This window comes from Dipodomys spectabilis, unplaced genomic scaffold (assembly GCF_019054845.1).
Source record: "Dipodomys spectabilis isolate Male_0828 unplaced genomic scaffold, ASM1905484v1 ptg000048l, whole genome shotgun sequence".
NCBI classification, from domain to species: Eukaryota; Metazoa; Chordata; class Mammalia; order Rodentia; family Heteromyidae; genus Dipodomys; species Dipodomys spectabilis.
In genome coordinates this window covers 1,737,908-1,756,123 of record NW_024870725.1, presented here as the reverse complement: position 1 = coordinate 1,756,123, position 18,216 = coordinate 1,737,908, and the positions used below count along the sequence as shown (strand labels likewise).

The 18,216-nt window shown below is 37.2% G+C and overlaps 1 protein-coding gene across 1 annotated transcript; it reads left to right on the top strand.

Annotated features, from left to right (window-relative positions):
- Positions 1–13,575: 13,575 nt before the first annotated feature.
- Pabpc5 (poly(A) binding protein cytoplasmic 5) lies at positions 13,576–14,919 on the top strand. Its single transcript, XM_042678797.1, has one exon. The coding sequence runs from the start codon at positions 13,723–13,725 to the stop codon at positions 14,869–14,871; it is 1,149 nt and encodes a 382-aa protein (XP_042534731.1). The 5' UTR covers positions 13,576–13,722; the 3' UTR covers positions 14,872–14,919.
- Positions 14,920–18,216: the final 3,297 nt, after the last annotated feature.

Below are 18,216 nucleotides of genomic sequence, written 5' to 3'. Positions count from 1 at the left end.
CACAACTATGTTTATTGCAGCACTATTTACCATAACCAATATATGGAACCAACCCAGATGCCCCTCAGTAGATGAATGGATCACAAAAATGTGGTATATATACACAATGGAATTCTATGCCTCCATCAGAAAGAATGGCATTGCCCCATTTGTTAGGAAATGGAAAGACTTGGAAAAAAAATATATTAAGTGAAGTAAGCCAGTCCTAAAGAAACTTAGGTCCAATGGTTTCCCTTATTTGCAATAACTAGTATATATCTGAGACAAGCAGAAAAGGTCATGTAAGTTGATGTTAGGCAAAGTGATTCTCAAGATAAGGATTCAAATATTTTTTTTTCTTTCCTGTGATTGTTTCTAACATGTTTATAAGATGATTTCATTGTTACTTTGTATGTCCCTCCTCCATGGTATAACCCCTGTTTTCACTGTATTTGATGTTGGTATAATTTGTGGAGGGGAAGGGAAAAAACAAAGTGTTTAAATAGGGATACAGGTGGAGCTATTGCAACAATGAGATGTACAAGAGGACGTTACATGGAAAAATGAAGTTTACAACTTTGGCCGAGGGGGGGGGGGAAGAGAAGGGATGGGAAAGGGAAACAAAAGAGGAGGTAACAATGCTTGATAAGAAATATACTCATTACCTTGCCCATGTAATTGTACCCTCCATACCGTATTTTCACAATTTTAAAAAAAGGGTAGTAGTAAAATGATTGAGACCTAGCTGGGATCCTAGTCAGCTGTGAGGAAGAATATCAGTAAGGAGATAAGGAAATATGAACAAAGAAGAAAACTAGTAAAGAAGGTGTTCCTTGGAAAGGAAAACTGAGCAAACACCTTTGGACAAGAAAATATTTGGAAACTAAGAATTGTCTTAAATGTTTGTTTGAAAAAAGGTAGAAATTAAGACAAACACCAGAAGGTTCTATTAGGTGGGTGGTAGACGGTATGAGTATGCCATACATTCTTATAAGATAAAGCTTATTAAAAATGGTATGTAGTCAAGCTAGCTATGTTTTAAATATTGATGTTACGCCAGCATGTCATCCTTTTTGTCCATCTAAAGTCAAGTATCTTTAACCAGTCTATGTATAAATCATAAGCAACCAAGTAGGAAATGTGACAATCCACCCAAGGGATGGAGTCTAGCCCAGATACTGCTTGGATCATCCTGACTACCTCCACCATGGTAAAAGTGGACTGGACTCCTGCCTGACTCCACCACATGCAGCTGGTTCCTGGTGAAAGACTAGATTTACACAAACTAAGAATCTTGTGGGACACTCTCTGTATACCTTACCCAGCCTGACCTAAAAAAGCTGGCTATGTTGTTATGCTGTTGAAACAGGTGTAGGCCAGGAAAGTCCTTAGGAACTTTGGTTATCAGGTTTTCCAGGCAGCCACGCTATACTATATCTATGCTAAAACTCTCATCCCATCTATTGAGTTTTGTTATTTCAGAGTTCTGGCAAGTATTTGTTGTTCAATTCTGGAAAGAGTGAAAGAGTGAAGATAATCTCTACTTGTTTCCATTAATCTCATTGTTGCTTTAATTGGAAATAATAAAGGGTTTTATGGCAAAGATTACAGTTCAAAGCCAGCCTGGGCAGAAAAAGTCCTCTGAGACTCCATCTCCTAAATAACCAGCAAACACCAAGGCTGGAAGCATGGCTCAAGAAACAACCATCCAAATGCTAAAAGTGGCACTGTGACTCAAAGTGATATGGCACTAGCCTTGAGCAGCAGGGCTTGAGTTCAAAGCTTTTAAATGCCAACTGGAACAAGTTATCCCAGCAACAAATGCTCAGACCCCAGAATGAAGTGTAGAGGAATAAGAGGAGATGATCTCACATCAGCCACTTTGTGCCTGCCCTTTCAAAATTAACCAGAGCTGAGAGATCAAGAGAAAACAGTTCATAAGCAGTCTTATCCAATGTCTATACTGGTCTACCTTCTACCTGGACAAGAACTGATGTTCTTGCCTTTGTTAGCTATTTCTATTTCCCATCCATAACATATAGTCCAGACATCTATAGTCCAGTTATATGGAAATTCCTCCTCTGTAATAGGCCACAATTGGGATTATGCACCAAATGAAATTTATTTAGCATGTGCCCAGGGTGTGTTTTCCTTTGTCATTCATATCCACTAGTCCTGCCACCTTGTCAGCTTTTTGCCTAATCTCACCTTTTTCAAGTTTCTCTATATCAGAATAACAGCCCTCACTCAGGATACCACCTGGGAGCACATGAAGGCCATCCTATTACCAAAGGCAATTAGAGGCTTTCCTTACACTACACTGCCCTACCCAGCATAGACCTGGACCATAAAGACCCCAGCCCAGTGACTCCTCTATGCCCCCATGCCAGCAGGAAGTAGCCAGAAAAGACCACAACATCTGTCAACTTTTTATACTCCTTCAGGGTTCCAAACGACGGAAATCTGCTTTGTTCTCATAACTCCATGTTACTCATATCTCAGCCTAATTCTTTATATGTATCCAAAGATCCTATATGAAGGACTTGCCTCTCCTCTCAGCCCAATCATTTCATATATCTAAAAATGGAATATGAAGAATTCACCCCACCCTATTGTCCAGGTACATACAGATGCCAGGCAAAATCCCAGGTATGTGCAAACTTGTTTGATATGCTGGCAGGGCAAACCACTTAAGCCCATCTGTAAACATCCCATTGTGGGTCCATGTGAAAGCCCCCACCACCCTTGACCTAGTGGATTTATCATTAACTTCTGCCTCCTTGCTCAGACTTCATATAACAACCAGCTCCTGTCCCAACTCTCTGGCACAACCTCCAAACTTGCAGGAAGGCCTGTGCTCCTCGCAGTTCTCAATAAATAGTCATCATCTGTGGATGATCGAGTTCGACCTATTCCTTTTCTGTTCTCCATTTTCCCAACATGCATTTCCTAACATGCATTTTTTGTTTTTTTTGGTTAGTCATAGGGCTTGAACTCTGGCCTTGGACGCTGTCCCTTAGTTTTTCAGCTAGCACTTTACTATTTGAAACACAGAACCACTTCCGCTTTTGAGTGGTTTATTGGAGATAAGAGTCTCAGGGACTTTTCCTTCCTGGCTTGGCTATGAACCACAATCCTAAGATCTCAGCCTCCTGAATAGCTAAGATTATAGACATGAACAACTGGCACCGGGCCACATTTCTCAATTATTATGATAGGAAATTTTTTTTGGGGGGGGATCAGTTGTGGAGCCTGAACTCTGGGCCTGGGCACTGTCCCTTAGCTCTTCTGCTCAAGGCTAGTGTTCTACCACTTGAGCCACAGAGCCACTTTTGTTTTTTCTGCTTATGTGGTGCTGAGGAATCAAACCCAGGGCCTCATGCATGCAAGACAAGCACTCTACAACTGAGACACATTCCAAGCCCCCAAAAATTTATGTTAAGTACATTTTACCACAATTAAAAAATAAAAATTAATACTTCTAGAAATTAAATTTCTTCTACAAAGTCAAGTAAAATGAATGTCAAGATTTTTGTACAGATAATTTGTTTATATATACATATGTATTTTTACCAAGTGAAATGTCATCATTTAGTAGTCCTTACCCAAGAGTAGTAAGTTTGAGATTATCTGCCCAATTGTCAATATCACTAATTAATTAATTAATTAATTGCAGGCCATGGGTCTTGAACTCAGCCTGGGTGCTGTCCCTAAGCTCTTCACTTCAAGGCTGGCATTCGACCACTTGAGTCACAGTGCCAATTCCAGGTATTTATGCTTATGTGGTAATGAGGAATCTAACCAAGGTTTCATGCATGCTAAGCAAGCATTCTAACACTGAGCCACATTCACAGTCTGATATCCCTATTTTAATACATACTAGAAAACATCTAATTCAGAATCATATATTTTATATAAGGCTCCAAAGGGTCCGGATAGTGAATGCATACCAAGTACTCCAATTCTCATATTTTTAAAAAATTTAAATGAATAGATCTAATTCTTATAAGGTATTCTAAGATATGCTTCTTATGATTCTGATAATCACCACAAAATATATTTTGGGTATTTTGGATTTTTTGTTGTTTTTTCGGGGTTTTTTTGTTGTTGTTTTTGTTTTTGTTTTTGGTCGTGAGTCAGATTCAGGGCCTGGCTGGTGTCTCTGAGTTCTTTTGCTCAAGGCTACTATTCCACCACTTTCAGCCTTAGGGCCACTTTTGGTTTTCTGGTGGTAAATTGGAGATAAAAGTCACACATACTTTCCTACCTTGGCTGGCTTTGAATCATGATCCTCAGATATCAGCCTCCTGAGTAGCTAGAATTACAGTTGTGAATCACCAGCACCCAAGCTTTGCTTTTATTTTTTAAGATAGTGTTGTGCTATGTAGACCATGATGGCCTAGCATTCACAACCCTCCTGTTTTAACCTCCTAAGTGCTGGGGTTAAACATATGTGCTACTCTGTCTGGCTTTATACAGTCTTTTATTGTAAAATATTTTAAAATAGAAAATAACATCAATGACATAGACATATATCTAAAGCTGTTTTATTATTTCTGCTATTTTTTAATACTCAGATTTCTTTGCAGCTAATGCATGGTTATGTTTATTTTGGTAACAACATTTAACATAAGATTCATATTTAACATGCTTATATAGCCACAATATTTTTTTTAACTATAGGCACAAGATTGTACAAGAGATCAATAGAACCTTTTTTATCCTCTGGAAGCAAAATACATACTTGTCCCATTAACCCATTCATCCCTCCTCTAGTGACTGACAGCCATCACCATGCTCTTCTAATAAGCTGACTATTTCAAATAGTTCATTTAAACAGAATAATAAACTATTTCTCCTGTGATTGGTCTGAGTAGCTAATTATCATGTTCTCTAAGTTCATCCAGGTTGTCACATGTAGCAGGATTTCCAGATTTGGAAGCTAAATAGAATACCTCTGTATTTATATCTAACTATTCTTTATGCAGTAATTCATCGGTGGAAATCTATGTTGTTTCCTTATCTTGGATATTGTGTATAATGGTGAAATTAATATGCAAATGCAAGTATTTATTGAAGGTACTGAGTTTACTTCTTTTGGATGTGAAGCAAAAGTGGGATTAGCAGGTCATACAGTAATTATACTTTTAATTACTGAAGAATATCCATTCTGCTTTACATATCAATAGCAACACCACATTCTCATCAAGAGTGTACATGATTTCCAAGATATCTTTATCTTTACACATGTTACCTTTTGGTATATTATCATAACAATAACAATACTGTGACATGATTAAAAGGTGGCTTTGATTTTCACTTCAGTGAGGATTAAGGTACTTTTTCAAATACGTTTGATTATACTTGTTTGCTAAACAAGCATGTATGTATTGTGTTTTTTGTGCAACTTATTTTAAATGAAGAGAATCCTTTCAACATTTCCTGTTCTTCACACCTGTCTCTAACATCAGTATATGGTCAGCTTATTTCCAGATTCTCCATTCTGCTAGAATGTCTGTTTTTATGCCACTATTGTAATCATAATCATTGTAACATATTGTGAAATTAGGAAGAATAAAGCTTCCAGTAATTTCTTTCGTCAAGATTATATTGAGTATTCAGGCTCTCTTGAGGCTCTATATGAATTTTGTATTTTTTTAAATGCCATTGAAGTCCCAATAAAGCTAAGGGTTTCATTAAATATGTAGACCTTTATAGATTATATGAACATTTAAATATAGTTTTTGTAAACCATGACCATAACATGGTACCTTTCTTTTTATTTGACTCTTTTTATGTATTTTCTGAATCATTTTAAACTTCTTTTTTTATATATAAAATTTTTATTTTGTATAGCTGTTGGTATTTTGTATAACAAATATTTTGGGTTTTTTAATTTTTTTATCTTTATTTTTTGTGAACACATTGTACAGAGAGGTTACAATTACATGGGCAGGATAATGCGTATATTTCTTATCAAGCATTGCAGCCTCCTCCTTTATTTACCCTTCACAACCCTTCCCATCCACCCCCCCCCACCCCCCACCCAATCCTCCTCACCTCCCCTCCCCACCACCAACATTGTAAAGCTCGTTTTCAACATGACAACTTGTACTTCTCATTGTTGCAACAGGTCCACCTGTATCCTTAAGCGACTTGTTTTCCCCCATCTCCTCTAAAAGTTATACTGACATCAAATATAGTGAAAGCAGGGGTTATACTGTGGGGGAGGGACATACAAAGCAACAAAGAGATAATCTTATAAATGCGTTAGACACAAATGCATGAAAGAAAAAAAAATTAAAATACATATCTAAGGGTTCATTTTCCTAACATCCCATTATCTGACATTTTCTGCTTGACTCATACATATACTAGATATTACAAATAAGGGAAACCATGGGACCAATGTTTCTTTGGGCCTGGCTTATTTCACTTAATATAATTTTTTCAAAGTTTTTCCATTTCCTAACAAATGGGGCAATGCCATTCTTTCTGATGGAGGCATAGAATTCCATTGTGTATATATACCACATTTTCTTGATCCATTCATCTACTGAGGGGCATCTGGGCTGGTTCCCGATCTTAGCTATGGTAAATAATGCTGCAATAAACATAGTTGTGCTGGTAGCTTTAGTGTGGTCTTGTTTGTAAACATTTGGGTAAATGCCCAAAAGTGGGATTGCTGGGTCATAGGGGAGCTCTATGTGAAGTCTTTTGAGGAACCTCCATACTGCTTTCCAAAGTGGTTGAACAAGTTTACATTCTCACCAACAATGAAGTAAGGTTCCCTTCTGTCCACATCCACTCCAGCATCTGTTGTTGTTAGAGTTCTTGATTTTTGCCATTCTAAATGGAGTGAGGTGGTATCTCAATGTTGTTTTGATTGCATTTCTTTTATGGCTAGGGAGGTTGAGCATTTCTTCATGTGTCTATTGGCCATCCTTCTTTCTTCTTCAGAGAAGTTTCTCTTTAAGTCTTTAGTCCACGTATTTATTGGGCAGTTGTTTCTTTGAGGATTTGTTGTTGGGGGGTTTAATTTTTTGAGTCCCAAGTATATTTTAGATTTGAGACCCTTGTACGTTGTATGGCTAGTGAAGATCTTCTCCCAATCTGTGGGCTTTCTATTGATCTTGCTAGCTATGTCCCTTGCCATTCAGAAGCTCTGCAACTTCATGCAATCCCATTTGTCCAAGCTTTCTTTGATTTGTTGTGTTTCCAGGTTTCTATTCAGAAAATTTCGGCCTGAGCCAAGGAGACCTAGGGTTTCTCCTATTCCATCCTGTAATGTTTTCAGAGTGTCTGCTTTGACTTCAAGGTCTTTGATCCATTTGGAGTTGATTCTGGTGCAGGGTGATATATAAGGATCTAGCTTTAGTTTTCTACATGTAGTTAACCAATTTTGCCAGCACCATTTACTGAAGAGGCTGTCTTTCTTCCATTCTATTGTTTTAGCTCCCTTATCGAAGATTAGATGGCTATAGGTCTGTAGGTTCATTTCTGGGTTTTCAATTCTATTCCATTGGTCCTGAGGTCTGTTCTTGTGCCAGTACCAAGCTGTTTTGATTACTATGGCTTTATAGTAGAGTTTGAAATTTGGTATTGATATTCCTCCAGCAGTGTTTTTTCCGTTGAGGAACATTTTTGTTTTGTTTTGTTTTTTTGGGGGTCCGGTTGTGGGGCCTGAACTCTGGGCCTGGGCGCTGTCCCTCAGCTCTTCAGCTCAAGGCTAGCGCTCTACCCCTTTAGCCACAGCACCACTTCCAGCATTTTTCTTTTTTTGCTTATGTGGTGCTGAGGAATCGAACCCAGAGACTCAGGCATGCAAGGCAAGCACTCTACCACTGAGCCATCTTCCCAGCCCGAGGAACGTTTTTGTATTCAGGGTCTTTTATTGTTGCATATGAATTTTTGGATTGCCTCTTCTATTTCCTTAAAGAATGAAGTTGGAATTTTGATAGGTATCGCATTGAATTTGTAGATAGCCTTGGGAAATATTCCCATTTTCACGATGTTAATTTTTCCAATCCAGGAGCATGGGAGGTTTTGCCATTTTCTAAGTTCTGTTTTAATTTCCTTTTTCAAGATTTTAAAGTTTTCATCATAGAGGTCCTTCACTTCTTTGGTTATGTTAATTCCTAGGTATTTTATTTTTTGTGGGGCTATTACAATGGAGTTGCTTTCCTAATTTCAGCCACACTTTTCTCATTGTTGGCATACAGAAAGCCATTTATTTTAGAGGGTTAATTTTATACCCTGCTACTTTGCCAAAGTTTTGAATCAGCTTGAGTAATTTGGGAGTGGAGTCTATGGGATTCTTTAAATACAAGATCATGTCGTCTACAAAGAGGGATACTTTTATTTCTTCTTTCCCTATTTGGATTCCCTTTATGTCTGCATCTTGTCTTATTGCTGTATCTAGGCATTGCTAATACTAGATTGAAGAGAAGTGGAGAGAGTGGACATCCTTGTCTTGTTCCTGAGTTAAGAGGAAATGACTTTAGTTTTTCAGCATTAAGTATAATGCTGGCTATAGGTTTGTGATACACAGCCTTTATTGTATTGAGGAATGTTCCATGGATTCCTAATTTTTCCGAAACCTTCATCATAAAGGGATGTTGGATCTTGTTGAATGCTTTTTCTGCATCTATTGAGATAACCATGTGGTTCTTATCCTTGCTCCTGTTGATGTGATGAATAATATTAATTGATTTGCGTATATTGAACCAGCTTTGCATCCCTGAAATGAATCCTGTTTGATTGTGGTGTATGATTTTTTGGATGAATTGTTGAAGTTGATTGGCCAAAATTTTGTTGAAAAGATTTGCATCAATGTTCATCAAAGAAATGGGTCTATAGTTCTCTTTCTTTGATGAGTTCCTGCCTGGTTTTGGGATGAGGGTTATGATGGCTTCATAGAATGTGTTCGGTAGTGAGCTTTCTCTTTCAATTTCATTGAATAGTTGGAGGAGTATTGGTGTGAGCTGTGCTTTGAAGGCCTTGTAAAATTCCGCTGTAAAACCATCTGGTCCTGGACTTTTCTTAGCTGGGAGGTCTATTATTGCTTTTTCTATTTCAATGCCTGATACAGGCCTGTTAAGCTGGTTTAACTCATCTTGGTTTAGTTTTGGCATGTCAATATTTGCTAGGAAAAGGTCCATTTCTGTCAAGTTCTCAAACTTATTAGCATAACGTTTTGAGAAGTATTCCCTTATAATGTTCTGAATCTTGGTTGTTTCCGTGGTGATGTTTCCGTTCTCATCTCTGAGTTTTTTTATTTGGGTGTGTTCTCTTCTTTTTCTGATAAGATTTGCTAAGGGTCTGTCAATTTTGTTAATTTTTTCGAAGAACCAACTCTTTGTTTTGTTGATTCTTTCTATAGTTTTTTTGGATTCTAATTCATTTAATTATGATTTAATTTTAATTATTTCTTTCCGTCTAGTGGATTGGGGTTTATCTTGCTGCTCTTTTTCAAGGAGGTTTAAATGTGTCATTAAATTGTTGGTTTCAGATCTCTCCAATTTGTTGATTTAGGAGATCAGAGCTATAAACTTCCCTCTGAGGAGCTGGTAATTTGTGTGCTCATTTTTGTTGAATAGCATGAACATTTGAATTTCCTTTCTAATCTCTTCCATGACCCACTTGTGATTCAGCAGTGTGTTGTTCAGCCTCCATGTGATACCGAACTTTCTTTGGTGGCTTTTGGTGTTGAGTTCTAATTTTATTCCTTTGTGGTCAGAGAGAATGCAAGGTATAACTTCAATGTTTCTGAATTTAGAAAAGTTTGCTTTGTGGCCTAAAATGTCGTTTATTTTAGAAAATGTTCCATGTGCTGCTGAGAAAAACGTGTATTCTGATGCTGTTGGGTCAAATGTTCGGTAGATGTCTGTTAAATCTAGTTGATCTGTGCAGCTGTTAGATCTGCGGTTTCTCTGTTGAGTTTTTGCCGAGTTGATCTATCTAGTGGGGAGAGTGGTGTGTTAAAATCCCCAACAATTAATGTCTTTGGATCTATGTGGGATTTGAGGGAAAGTAGTGTTTCTTGGATAAATTTGGGTGCTCCATTGTTTGGCAAATAGATATTTAGAATTGTAATATCCTCCTTAAGGAGGTATCCCTTAATTAGTGTGTAGCGACCTTCTTTATCTCTTCTCACGCATTTTAAACTTCTTAACTATAACTTTTAACTCCTTGCTACTGTTAATGAGATTTTTTTTCTGATTTGCCTTTTTTGCTACATCATTATTAGTGTACAACTATTTTTTGTGTTATTTTGCATACTGCAAATTTACTGCATACATTAATTCTAACAAATGTGTATGTAGACATTATCTACAGATATGATATTTTCATCTGCAAAAACAGTTTCACTTCTCATTTTTTTGATGTGGTTGCCCTTATTATATTTCCTTGCCTAATTATTCTGGCTAGAGCTTTCAGAATCATATTGAATGGAAGTAGCAAGAGTGGACATCATTGTTTTATCCTTATTTTAGAGGAAAATCATAATTTTTCTACTATGCAATACATTATTTGTGGCATTTGCAAATATAGCATTTGCTATGCTGAGGCACTTTAACCTATCCCTAGATTGTTGAGATTTTTTTCATCATAAAATGGGGAACAGTTGATTTTTAAATTTACTAAGTATTGAATTCATGATGCAAAAGAAAAAGAAAGATTTTGTTCTTTTTTAGCTTTGTGATTGGTATGAAATAGTTGTACACATTAAAGCGATATAGTGTGACTATTTGATAGAAGAGCAGAAATTGTTTTTCCCTTTTTTTCTAAAAATATGAGTTCCAGATAATAATATTTTTATCTTATGCAGTTTTTCTCAGGTATTCCAGTCTTCATTTAAGAAAATATCAAGTTTAGATTTAAAATAAAGCACCAGTCAGCCATGTTTCAAGCTAGAAATATTGAATGTCTTATAGTGAAAAGAAAATGTAAGGGTCCAATTCCTTCTTCCTGCTCCCATTTGGACACTTTATTATCAATTTTATATATTAATATGTGATGAAATGAACTCAGAATGTCAGTTGTTCATGATTCTTTCATGCAAAAAGTTCTCAGGTATTTCATGGATTTCAGTTTGCAAATCACAATTACACAGTTTCTAAACTTGTTTTTAGGTAAAATCACAGGACAGATATTCTTTCTGATTTTTTCAATTTCAGAGAGGTATCAATTTAAATATTAAAATGATTAAACAAATTATGGGTGATTGTTTTACTTTTCTTCGTTAAACTTCTGTTCCACTGAAACAATTCTAATAGTATTAATTTACTGCAAAGTAGTTCAAGTATTCTGATCTTTGATCCTATGTTTTTTGTGTGTCGTGGGGCCTAAACTCTGGGCCTGGGTGCTGTCCCTCAGCTCTTCAGCCCAAGACTAGTGCTCTACCACTTGAGCCACAGTGCCACTTCCAGCTTTGTATGCTTATGTGATGATGAAGAATCGAACCCAAGGCCTCATGCATGCAAGGCAAGCACTCTACCACTGAGACACTGTCCTAGCCCAGCCGGATCCTACTTTTTCACGATACTTTCTGCTGCCTATACAGCAATGACTTCAAATTTTTCTGGTAAGGCTAGATAGAAGATGTTTGAATGTGTGTGTGTGTGTGTGTGTGTGTGTGTGTGTGTCTGTGTGTCTGTGTGTGTATAATCTTGGAGAAAATATAGACGAATAAAATTGAATTGGGACGGACATCTTTTACATGGTTACATGAACAGATGAACATATTGATTTTTGTTAGTGAGGAGACTGCAAAGTTTTGTTTGGCTTTATGTTGTTACTTTAGTATACCATGTTTCAGTAAAATATTTTAAATGGGAAAAATTTACCACAGATTTAACACATTTCAATTGTTACATATATAATAGAATGAATACTTTTTATTTATTTATATTTGTTTATATTTTATTTTGTGGGTTGGAGAGATAAAACCTATGGCATCCCACATGTTAAGCAAGCACTCTACTATTGAGCTAAACACTCAGCCAGGGAAAAAATGTTTATAAAAATTTTAAAATCATGAAGTAACCACTTGTCCGAAAATATTGCCACTTTATTTACTTTATTTCTACTGTAAATTGGAAATATAAAAGTTTTAAAAATAAAAACAAAACAAAATGCCAGTAAAGACAGGAACCTCTGAATTTTATGACTTAAAGGTTGGAGCTCATCTTAACATGTTTATTTCATCTGTGAATATTAATTATATTTTTGAATAGATTCTGTAGCTTTCACCTTTGAGTTTTTTGTAATTGTGACTCTGAAGGAAGATCAAAATCTTCAATGTTTAGTAGCAGTAAATACATCAAAAGACATTTTGTATCTCTATAGCTATTAAAACCTTAAGTTTGCTGGAGCAAAATGAAGGATTCTGCCTACTACTTGCTAATAATGCAACTATTATGCTGTAGATTAATTCAGTAATGTAAAAGGCCAAAAACAGCATGACCCTGTGTGCTATTTAGCTCTGCACAGGACCGGGAATTCGGTGCAGTTCTCAACTTTTGATTTTACAATGCACTCAGAGAAGTGTGCTACATATGTCCTCTTTCCTAAGCAAAAATGATTTAAGAAATTCTTATTTTTTTAAAAACCTTATGTATGTAGTCATTCCGTTTGGTCATGGACTCCTTCAGTCATCTTGGAATGAGCAATTTAAGACACTATTTTTAAATATAAAAAATAAGTTAAATAAAATTCATTTTCATTTCCTAAAAAATACCTTGGCACAGAGCAAGCTGGAAGTTACTCAGCATGGTTCCGGGTTGCCTCTTGCCACGCCCGCCCCTTCTTCCCACAGCTACAGGCTCTTGGTCCCCCAGTCAGTCTGTCCTGCCAAAAACAACCTCAGTCCATCCTTCTTGGCTGGACCCACACGCTGCGCATCTGCCCTTTTCTGCTGACTCCGCCCCGCATCTGTCCGGACCCGCCTCGCATTTGAGCTGACCCACTGCACTTCTGCTAGTCAGTCCCTCCGGACCTGCCGGAGCCTCAGTCTGCTGAAATCACCGCTACTCACTCGGTCCGTACCCAGAGGGCATCTTGGGTATCTGGGCGGTCTCCGGTTCCCTGCGCGCGCCTGTGTGTCTGTGTTTCTCTGTGTGATCCGCTGCCTGCAGCCTGTCTGCTGGTCCCAGCGCACCAACTGTCTGGTGTGCTTTTTCCCTGATGTTGAGTTCTGAGCGGCCTTAGTGAGCTGTGAGCCGCCCTGAAACAGGCCAGACAGCTGGCGGAGGAATACCACTCTGCTCCTGCACTTGCTGATACCATTTTAAACCAACCGGAGCTCCTGGCCTGTTTTTATGCTGAAAGCCCTTCTCAAGCCCTCTATGAGCAAAGGCAGATGGGCTGGGTCGGGGGAGCGGGGAAGCCAGGCTTCTTAGAGATTTCTTAACATCATGGGGGAAAGAGAAATTTTGTTTCTGTTACTGGCTTTGAAACTAATTTTATATCTGTACGGGTAAAAAATTGTATCCTCAGGGAGTTCAGATTTGTTATTGGGGTGCCTTTTTTGTCTGATACTTTTGTCCTGAGACTGCTGACCAGCTGTTTCTGAACTTCATTTTCTCAGCCTCAGCCTCAACAGTGATTCTGAGTCTGCTTTTAGCTTCCCTTCGCCTGCTTTGGCTTTTTCTGTTCGTGAACAGCTGTTTGGGCTATAGATTAGAGAAAGCAGCCTTTTTTTCCCTATCTCAAGAGAGCCTCCTCTCTGTGCTCAGAGAGATGGGGAGTGGGGAGCCTAATCCTGCTGGGAAGAAAAAGAAGTACCTCAAGGCTGCCCTCTATGTGGGTGACTTGGACCCAGATGTCACTGAGGATATGCTCTATAAGAAGTTCAGGCCTGCAGGTCCTCTGAAGTTCACCCGTATCTGTCGTGACCCAGTGACCCGTAGTCCCCTGGGCTATGGCTATGTTAACTTCCGCTTTCCTGCGGATGCTGAATGGGCCCTGAACACCATGAATTTTGACTTGATTAATGGCAAACCATTTCGTCTCATGTGGTCACAGCCAGATGACCGCTTAAGAAAGTCTGGAGTTGGAAATATATTCATCAAAAATCTGGACAAATCCATAGATAACAGAGCTCTGTTTTATTTATTTTCTGCTTTTGGAAACATTCTCTCCTGCAAAGTAGTATGTGATGACAATGGATCTAAGGGCTATGCCTATGTACATTTCGACAGTCTGGCTGCTGCCAATAGGGCCATCTGGCATATGAATGGAGTGCGGCTCAACAACCGCCAGGTATACGTTGGCCGGTTCAAATTCCCAGAAGAGCGAGCAGCTGAAGTCAGAACAAGAGATAAAGCAACTTTCACAAACGTTTTTATTAAAAACTTTGGAGATGACATGGATGACGAAAAACTGAAAGATCTTTTCAGTGAATATGGAACAACTGAGAGTGTTAAAGTGATAAGAGATACCAATGGGAAATCTAAAGGGTTTGGATTTGTGAGATATGAGACTCATGAGGCTGCCCAAAAGGCTGTACTGGACCTGCATGGGAAGTCAGTGGATGGGAAAGTCCTCTATGTAGGGCGAGCACAGAAGAAAATTGAACGACTGGCTGAATTAAGGCGGAGATTTGAAAGGCTGAGGTTAAAAGAAAAAAATCGGCCCCCAGGGGTTCCAATCTACATTAAGAACCTGGATGAGACCATGGATGATGAAAAACTGAAGAAAGAATTTTCTTCATTTGGATCAATCAGCCGAGCCAAAGTGATGGTAGAAGTGGGGCAAGGCAAAGGTTTTGGGGTCGTCTGCTTCTCTTCATTTGAAGAGGCAACCAAAGCAGTGGATGAGATGAATGGCCGGATAGTGGGCGCCAAGCCTCTGCACGTCACTCTGGGCCAGGTCAGGCGCAGGTGGTGAGAATCAGAAAGCTTAGATTGTTTCAGCCTTAGTGAAAGCCTACTTAGTTTTGGCTCCTTTGTGATAAGAAATTATTTTATTCCAAGTCACAGGTGTTTTTTTCTCTCTCTTTTTTAAGTGAATATTTTCTTTTGAAAACAAAGTGAAACTAAAAGAAAACTTGTTCATTTTAGTGAAAAAGTAATTTTCTGTGTCATTTTGTACTATTTTTTATATAATATCCTTACGAATGTTGTAGAATAAATTTTATTCCTTCCCATTTTTTCCTGAATAGCCAAGGTGAAGCAATTATGTTTACCTCTTTATTTCAATATTGCTAGTTCTTATTTTTCCGTGAAAATGTTCTTAACATTGCCCCTAATTCTGAATCTTTCGTAGTTACAACTCAACTTGTATTTTGAGAGATCTATAGGGCAGGGGGGAATGTGTATGATCCAGTTAACATGTCTGCATTATTTCAAATGAACGTTCTTCTAAAATATATGAAGCGTCTTCTCTTCCCTTTATTTATTTATTTGTATTTTTCCCTGTTAGTATATTGAGAGTTCACTACAGATTTGGTAGTGGTTGTGATTGAATGTGTGGAGTTGTCGTTATTAACTTCACACCTTGTTCTCTCAATCGGTACTTTAGTAAAAACATTAGGCAGTGACTATTTATATTATGATTTGTATCAGAAAATCTTTGTTAAGATATTTAATGTTTAAGACATTCCACTCTTATCACTCAAATTTCCTAAACTTCTTAGTACATTTTCTTGGTTTATGTTACACAAGAAAGATGAATTATTGCACTAAATTGACTTTACATATAAATAATATTTTATTTTTAATTTTATTAAGTATCAATGTAAAAACAAGCTACTTTAAAGATCACCTTGTATTTAACTAGATCTTGGAGTTTCTTGAATGGCATCATATGCTAACATTTACAGCTGTTTCAAAGTTACTGAACAAGTTGTCTCTTGATTAAGTCATGTGACACCCTCCATTGTATGAGAACTATTATCTCAGTGTAGTTCTGTTTAGGTCTTGGAACTTTGGAAATTCAGAAAATATGTTCTGTTTTCTATGGCAGCTATATAATGTATCCTGCAAGTTTTAGTTAAAAATTTCCACATTTCACCTTAAATTTTCTTTATTCTGTGGAGTGCATGGGCAGCAAAGATGGCACTGAGAGGGACTTGGGTGGGCAGAGGCCAATTTGCTTTATGTTCAGTGCATAACCAGCCCTTGGGAGCTTAGGTGCATGATAGGGTGTGACGTTTACAGTAATTGATTCCTTTTCCTCCCCTGCCATGTCACCCGCTCTTTTTTGTTTTAAAAAGGGCTTGCTCTGTGTTAATAAACAAGTTTTCCTGCTTGACTTGACTCCCTGCTGCATCTGATTGTCGCTGGGGCTAAGGGAGGCTGGGGAACAGGTAAGTGGCCGCACTTACCTTTCCTCGGACCCAGTCTGTCTTTCATGGGATGGACAAAGACTGGACATTACTCCACACTGTCTGCCTACCATTCATATTACATATACTTTAAAATTAATTTTGGTATTTTATTTATTTAACTGTATGCTATCTCAAAAAAATCTATTTAGAACGTATAGAAATATCAAATTTGGGCTGGGAAGGTGGCTCAGTGGTAGAGTGCTTGCCTGGCATACATGAGGCCCAGGGTTTGATTCCTCAGCACCACATGAGCAGAAAAAGCCGGAAGTGGTGCTGTGGCTCAAATGGTAGAGTGCTAGGCATGAGCTGAAGAGCTGAGGGACAACACCCAGCCCTGAGTTCAGGCCCCACGACCGACCAAAAGAAAGGAAATATCTAATTATAAAATTTGTATACCTTGAAAATATATGATCTACTATATTACAGTCTAATCACAAGAAATATTTTTCTTTCTATTATCAGTTGGTTTTTCTTATCATGTATGCAACTCTTCATTTACATATATAATAAAATATACATATGTAACTTTTAAGAATTTTGTTAGCTCATTAGCCATAAAAGGAGAAATAGACTGTTTCTCTATAATTATTTATAGAAAATTACACGCTTATTAGTTATCAAAGATTCAAAAGTGAAAATCAGTGTTTTGTTGATTATAAACATATTACGTGCTCATTATAAAAATGTACATAATGCAGAAAGAAGATAACCACTTAAAAGGTAACCACTACTGTTTTATTTTGGTGTGTGCATATTCACCTATGCCTTTTTTTTCTCTATGTATACACAGACATTTTTCCAAAAATATACTCTGTGTTCTGTCTTGTATTTTTTAATTTTAAGCTGAACCATGGTCATCTTTTCATGCCAATAAATATCTATGCCATTTTAGTGACTGCACAGTATTCCATTGTGTAGATGTACTATATCTTATCCAACTCACTTGTTATTGAAAAAGTTCATATGGGTCCAGAATCTTTTACATGTTTTAAACAAACCTGTGATAAACATAACTTTTTTAAACTTATTGTGAAGCTGGACATTGATGGCTCATGCCTGTAATCTTAGCTGCTTGGGAAGCTGAGATCTGAGTATCATGGTTTGAAACTAGCCTGGGCAAGAAAGTCTATGAGACTCTGACCTCCAATAAACTACCAAAAAAGCTGGGAGTGGAGCTGTGTCTTATGTGATACAGCACTTGCCTTGAACACAAAATCTCAAGGACAGTGCACAGGCTCTGAGTTCAAGCCCTATAACTGATGAAACAAAAACTTCGTGAGTTTTGAATTTGAAAAAATACTTATGGCATGTAAAAGCTCAAATCTACTAGAAATAGTATAATGCACATTGTATTTATATACCAGATTTTCAGAAAATCTATACATTTTGCATCATATTGACAAAGGGAAAACAGCACAAGAGATGATTTCATATTTTGTGAACCTATATACATTACATTGTGATCATTAGAAGATAAGAAAGCCATAAAATTTCAAAATAAATTTAATAATTTTTATTATTTTAGATTGTTAATCACTGCATATACTGTTTCTTTTTACTTATTACCATTTTCATTTACATTTATAAACCTAAATTATTGGTGTGTTAATCTGTATATTTTTTAAATGCCTTTATTCAATATAAATCTAAAGAGATTCTAGACATCAAAACTCAAGTATAAAATACACATTTCTGACACTTATATTTATATTATTACTATTTACTGAGTCAGCCATGAAAGAACAAGAGAAATGAATTGTGCCTAAGTATATGTAATATATATATATATTTAGGACATTGATAAAGACTTGAAAACACTTGTAAATCAGGGTGGATGCATAAATGAATGGTGGTCTATATTTTAACACAAACAACTGTGTGTACTTTTCAATCTTGTATGTGTC

Bases quoted from the DNA above. Each gene is read 5' to 3' on its own strand.
- Pabpc5 (XM_042678797.1), top strand. From the start codon at position 13,723: ATGGGGAGTGGGGAGCCTAATCCTGCTGGGAAGAAAAAGAAGTACCTC.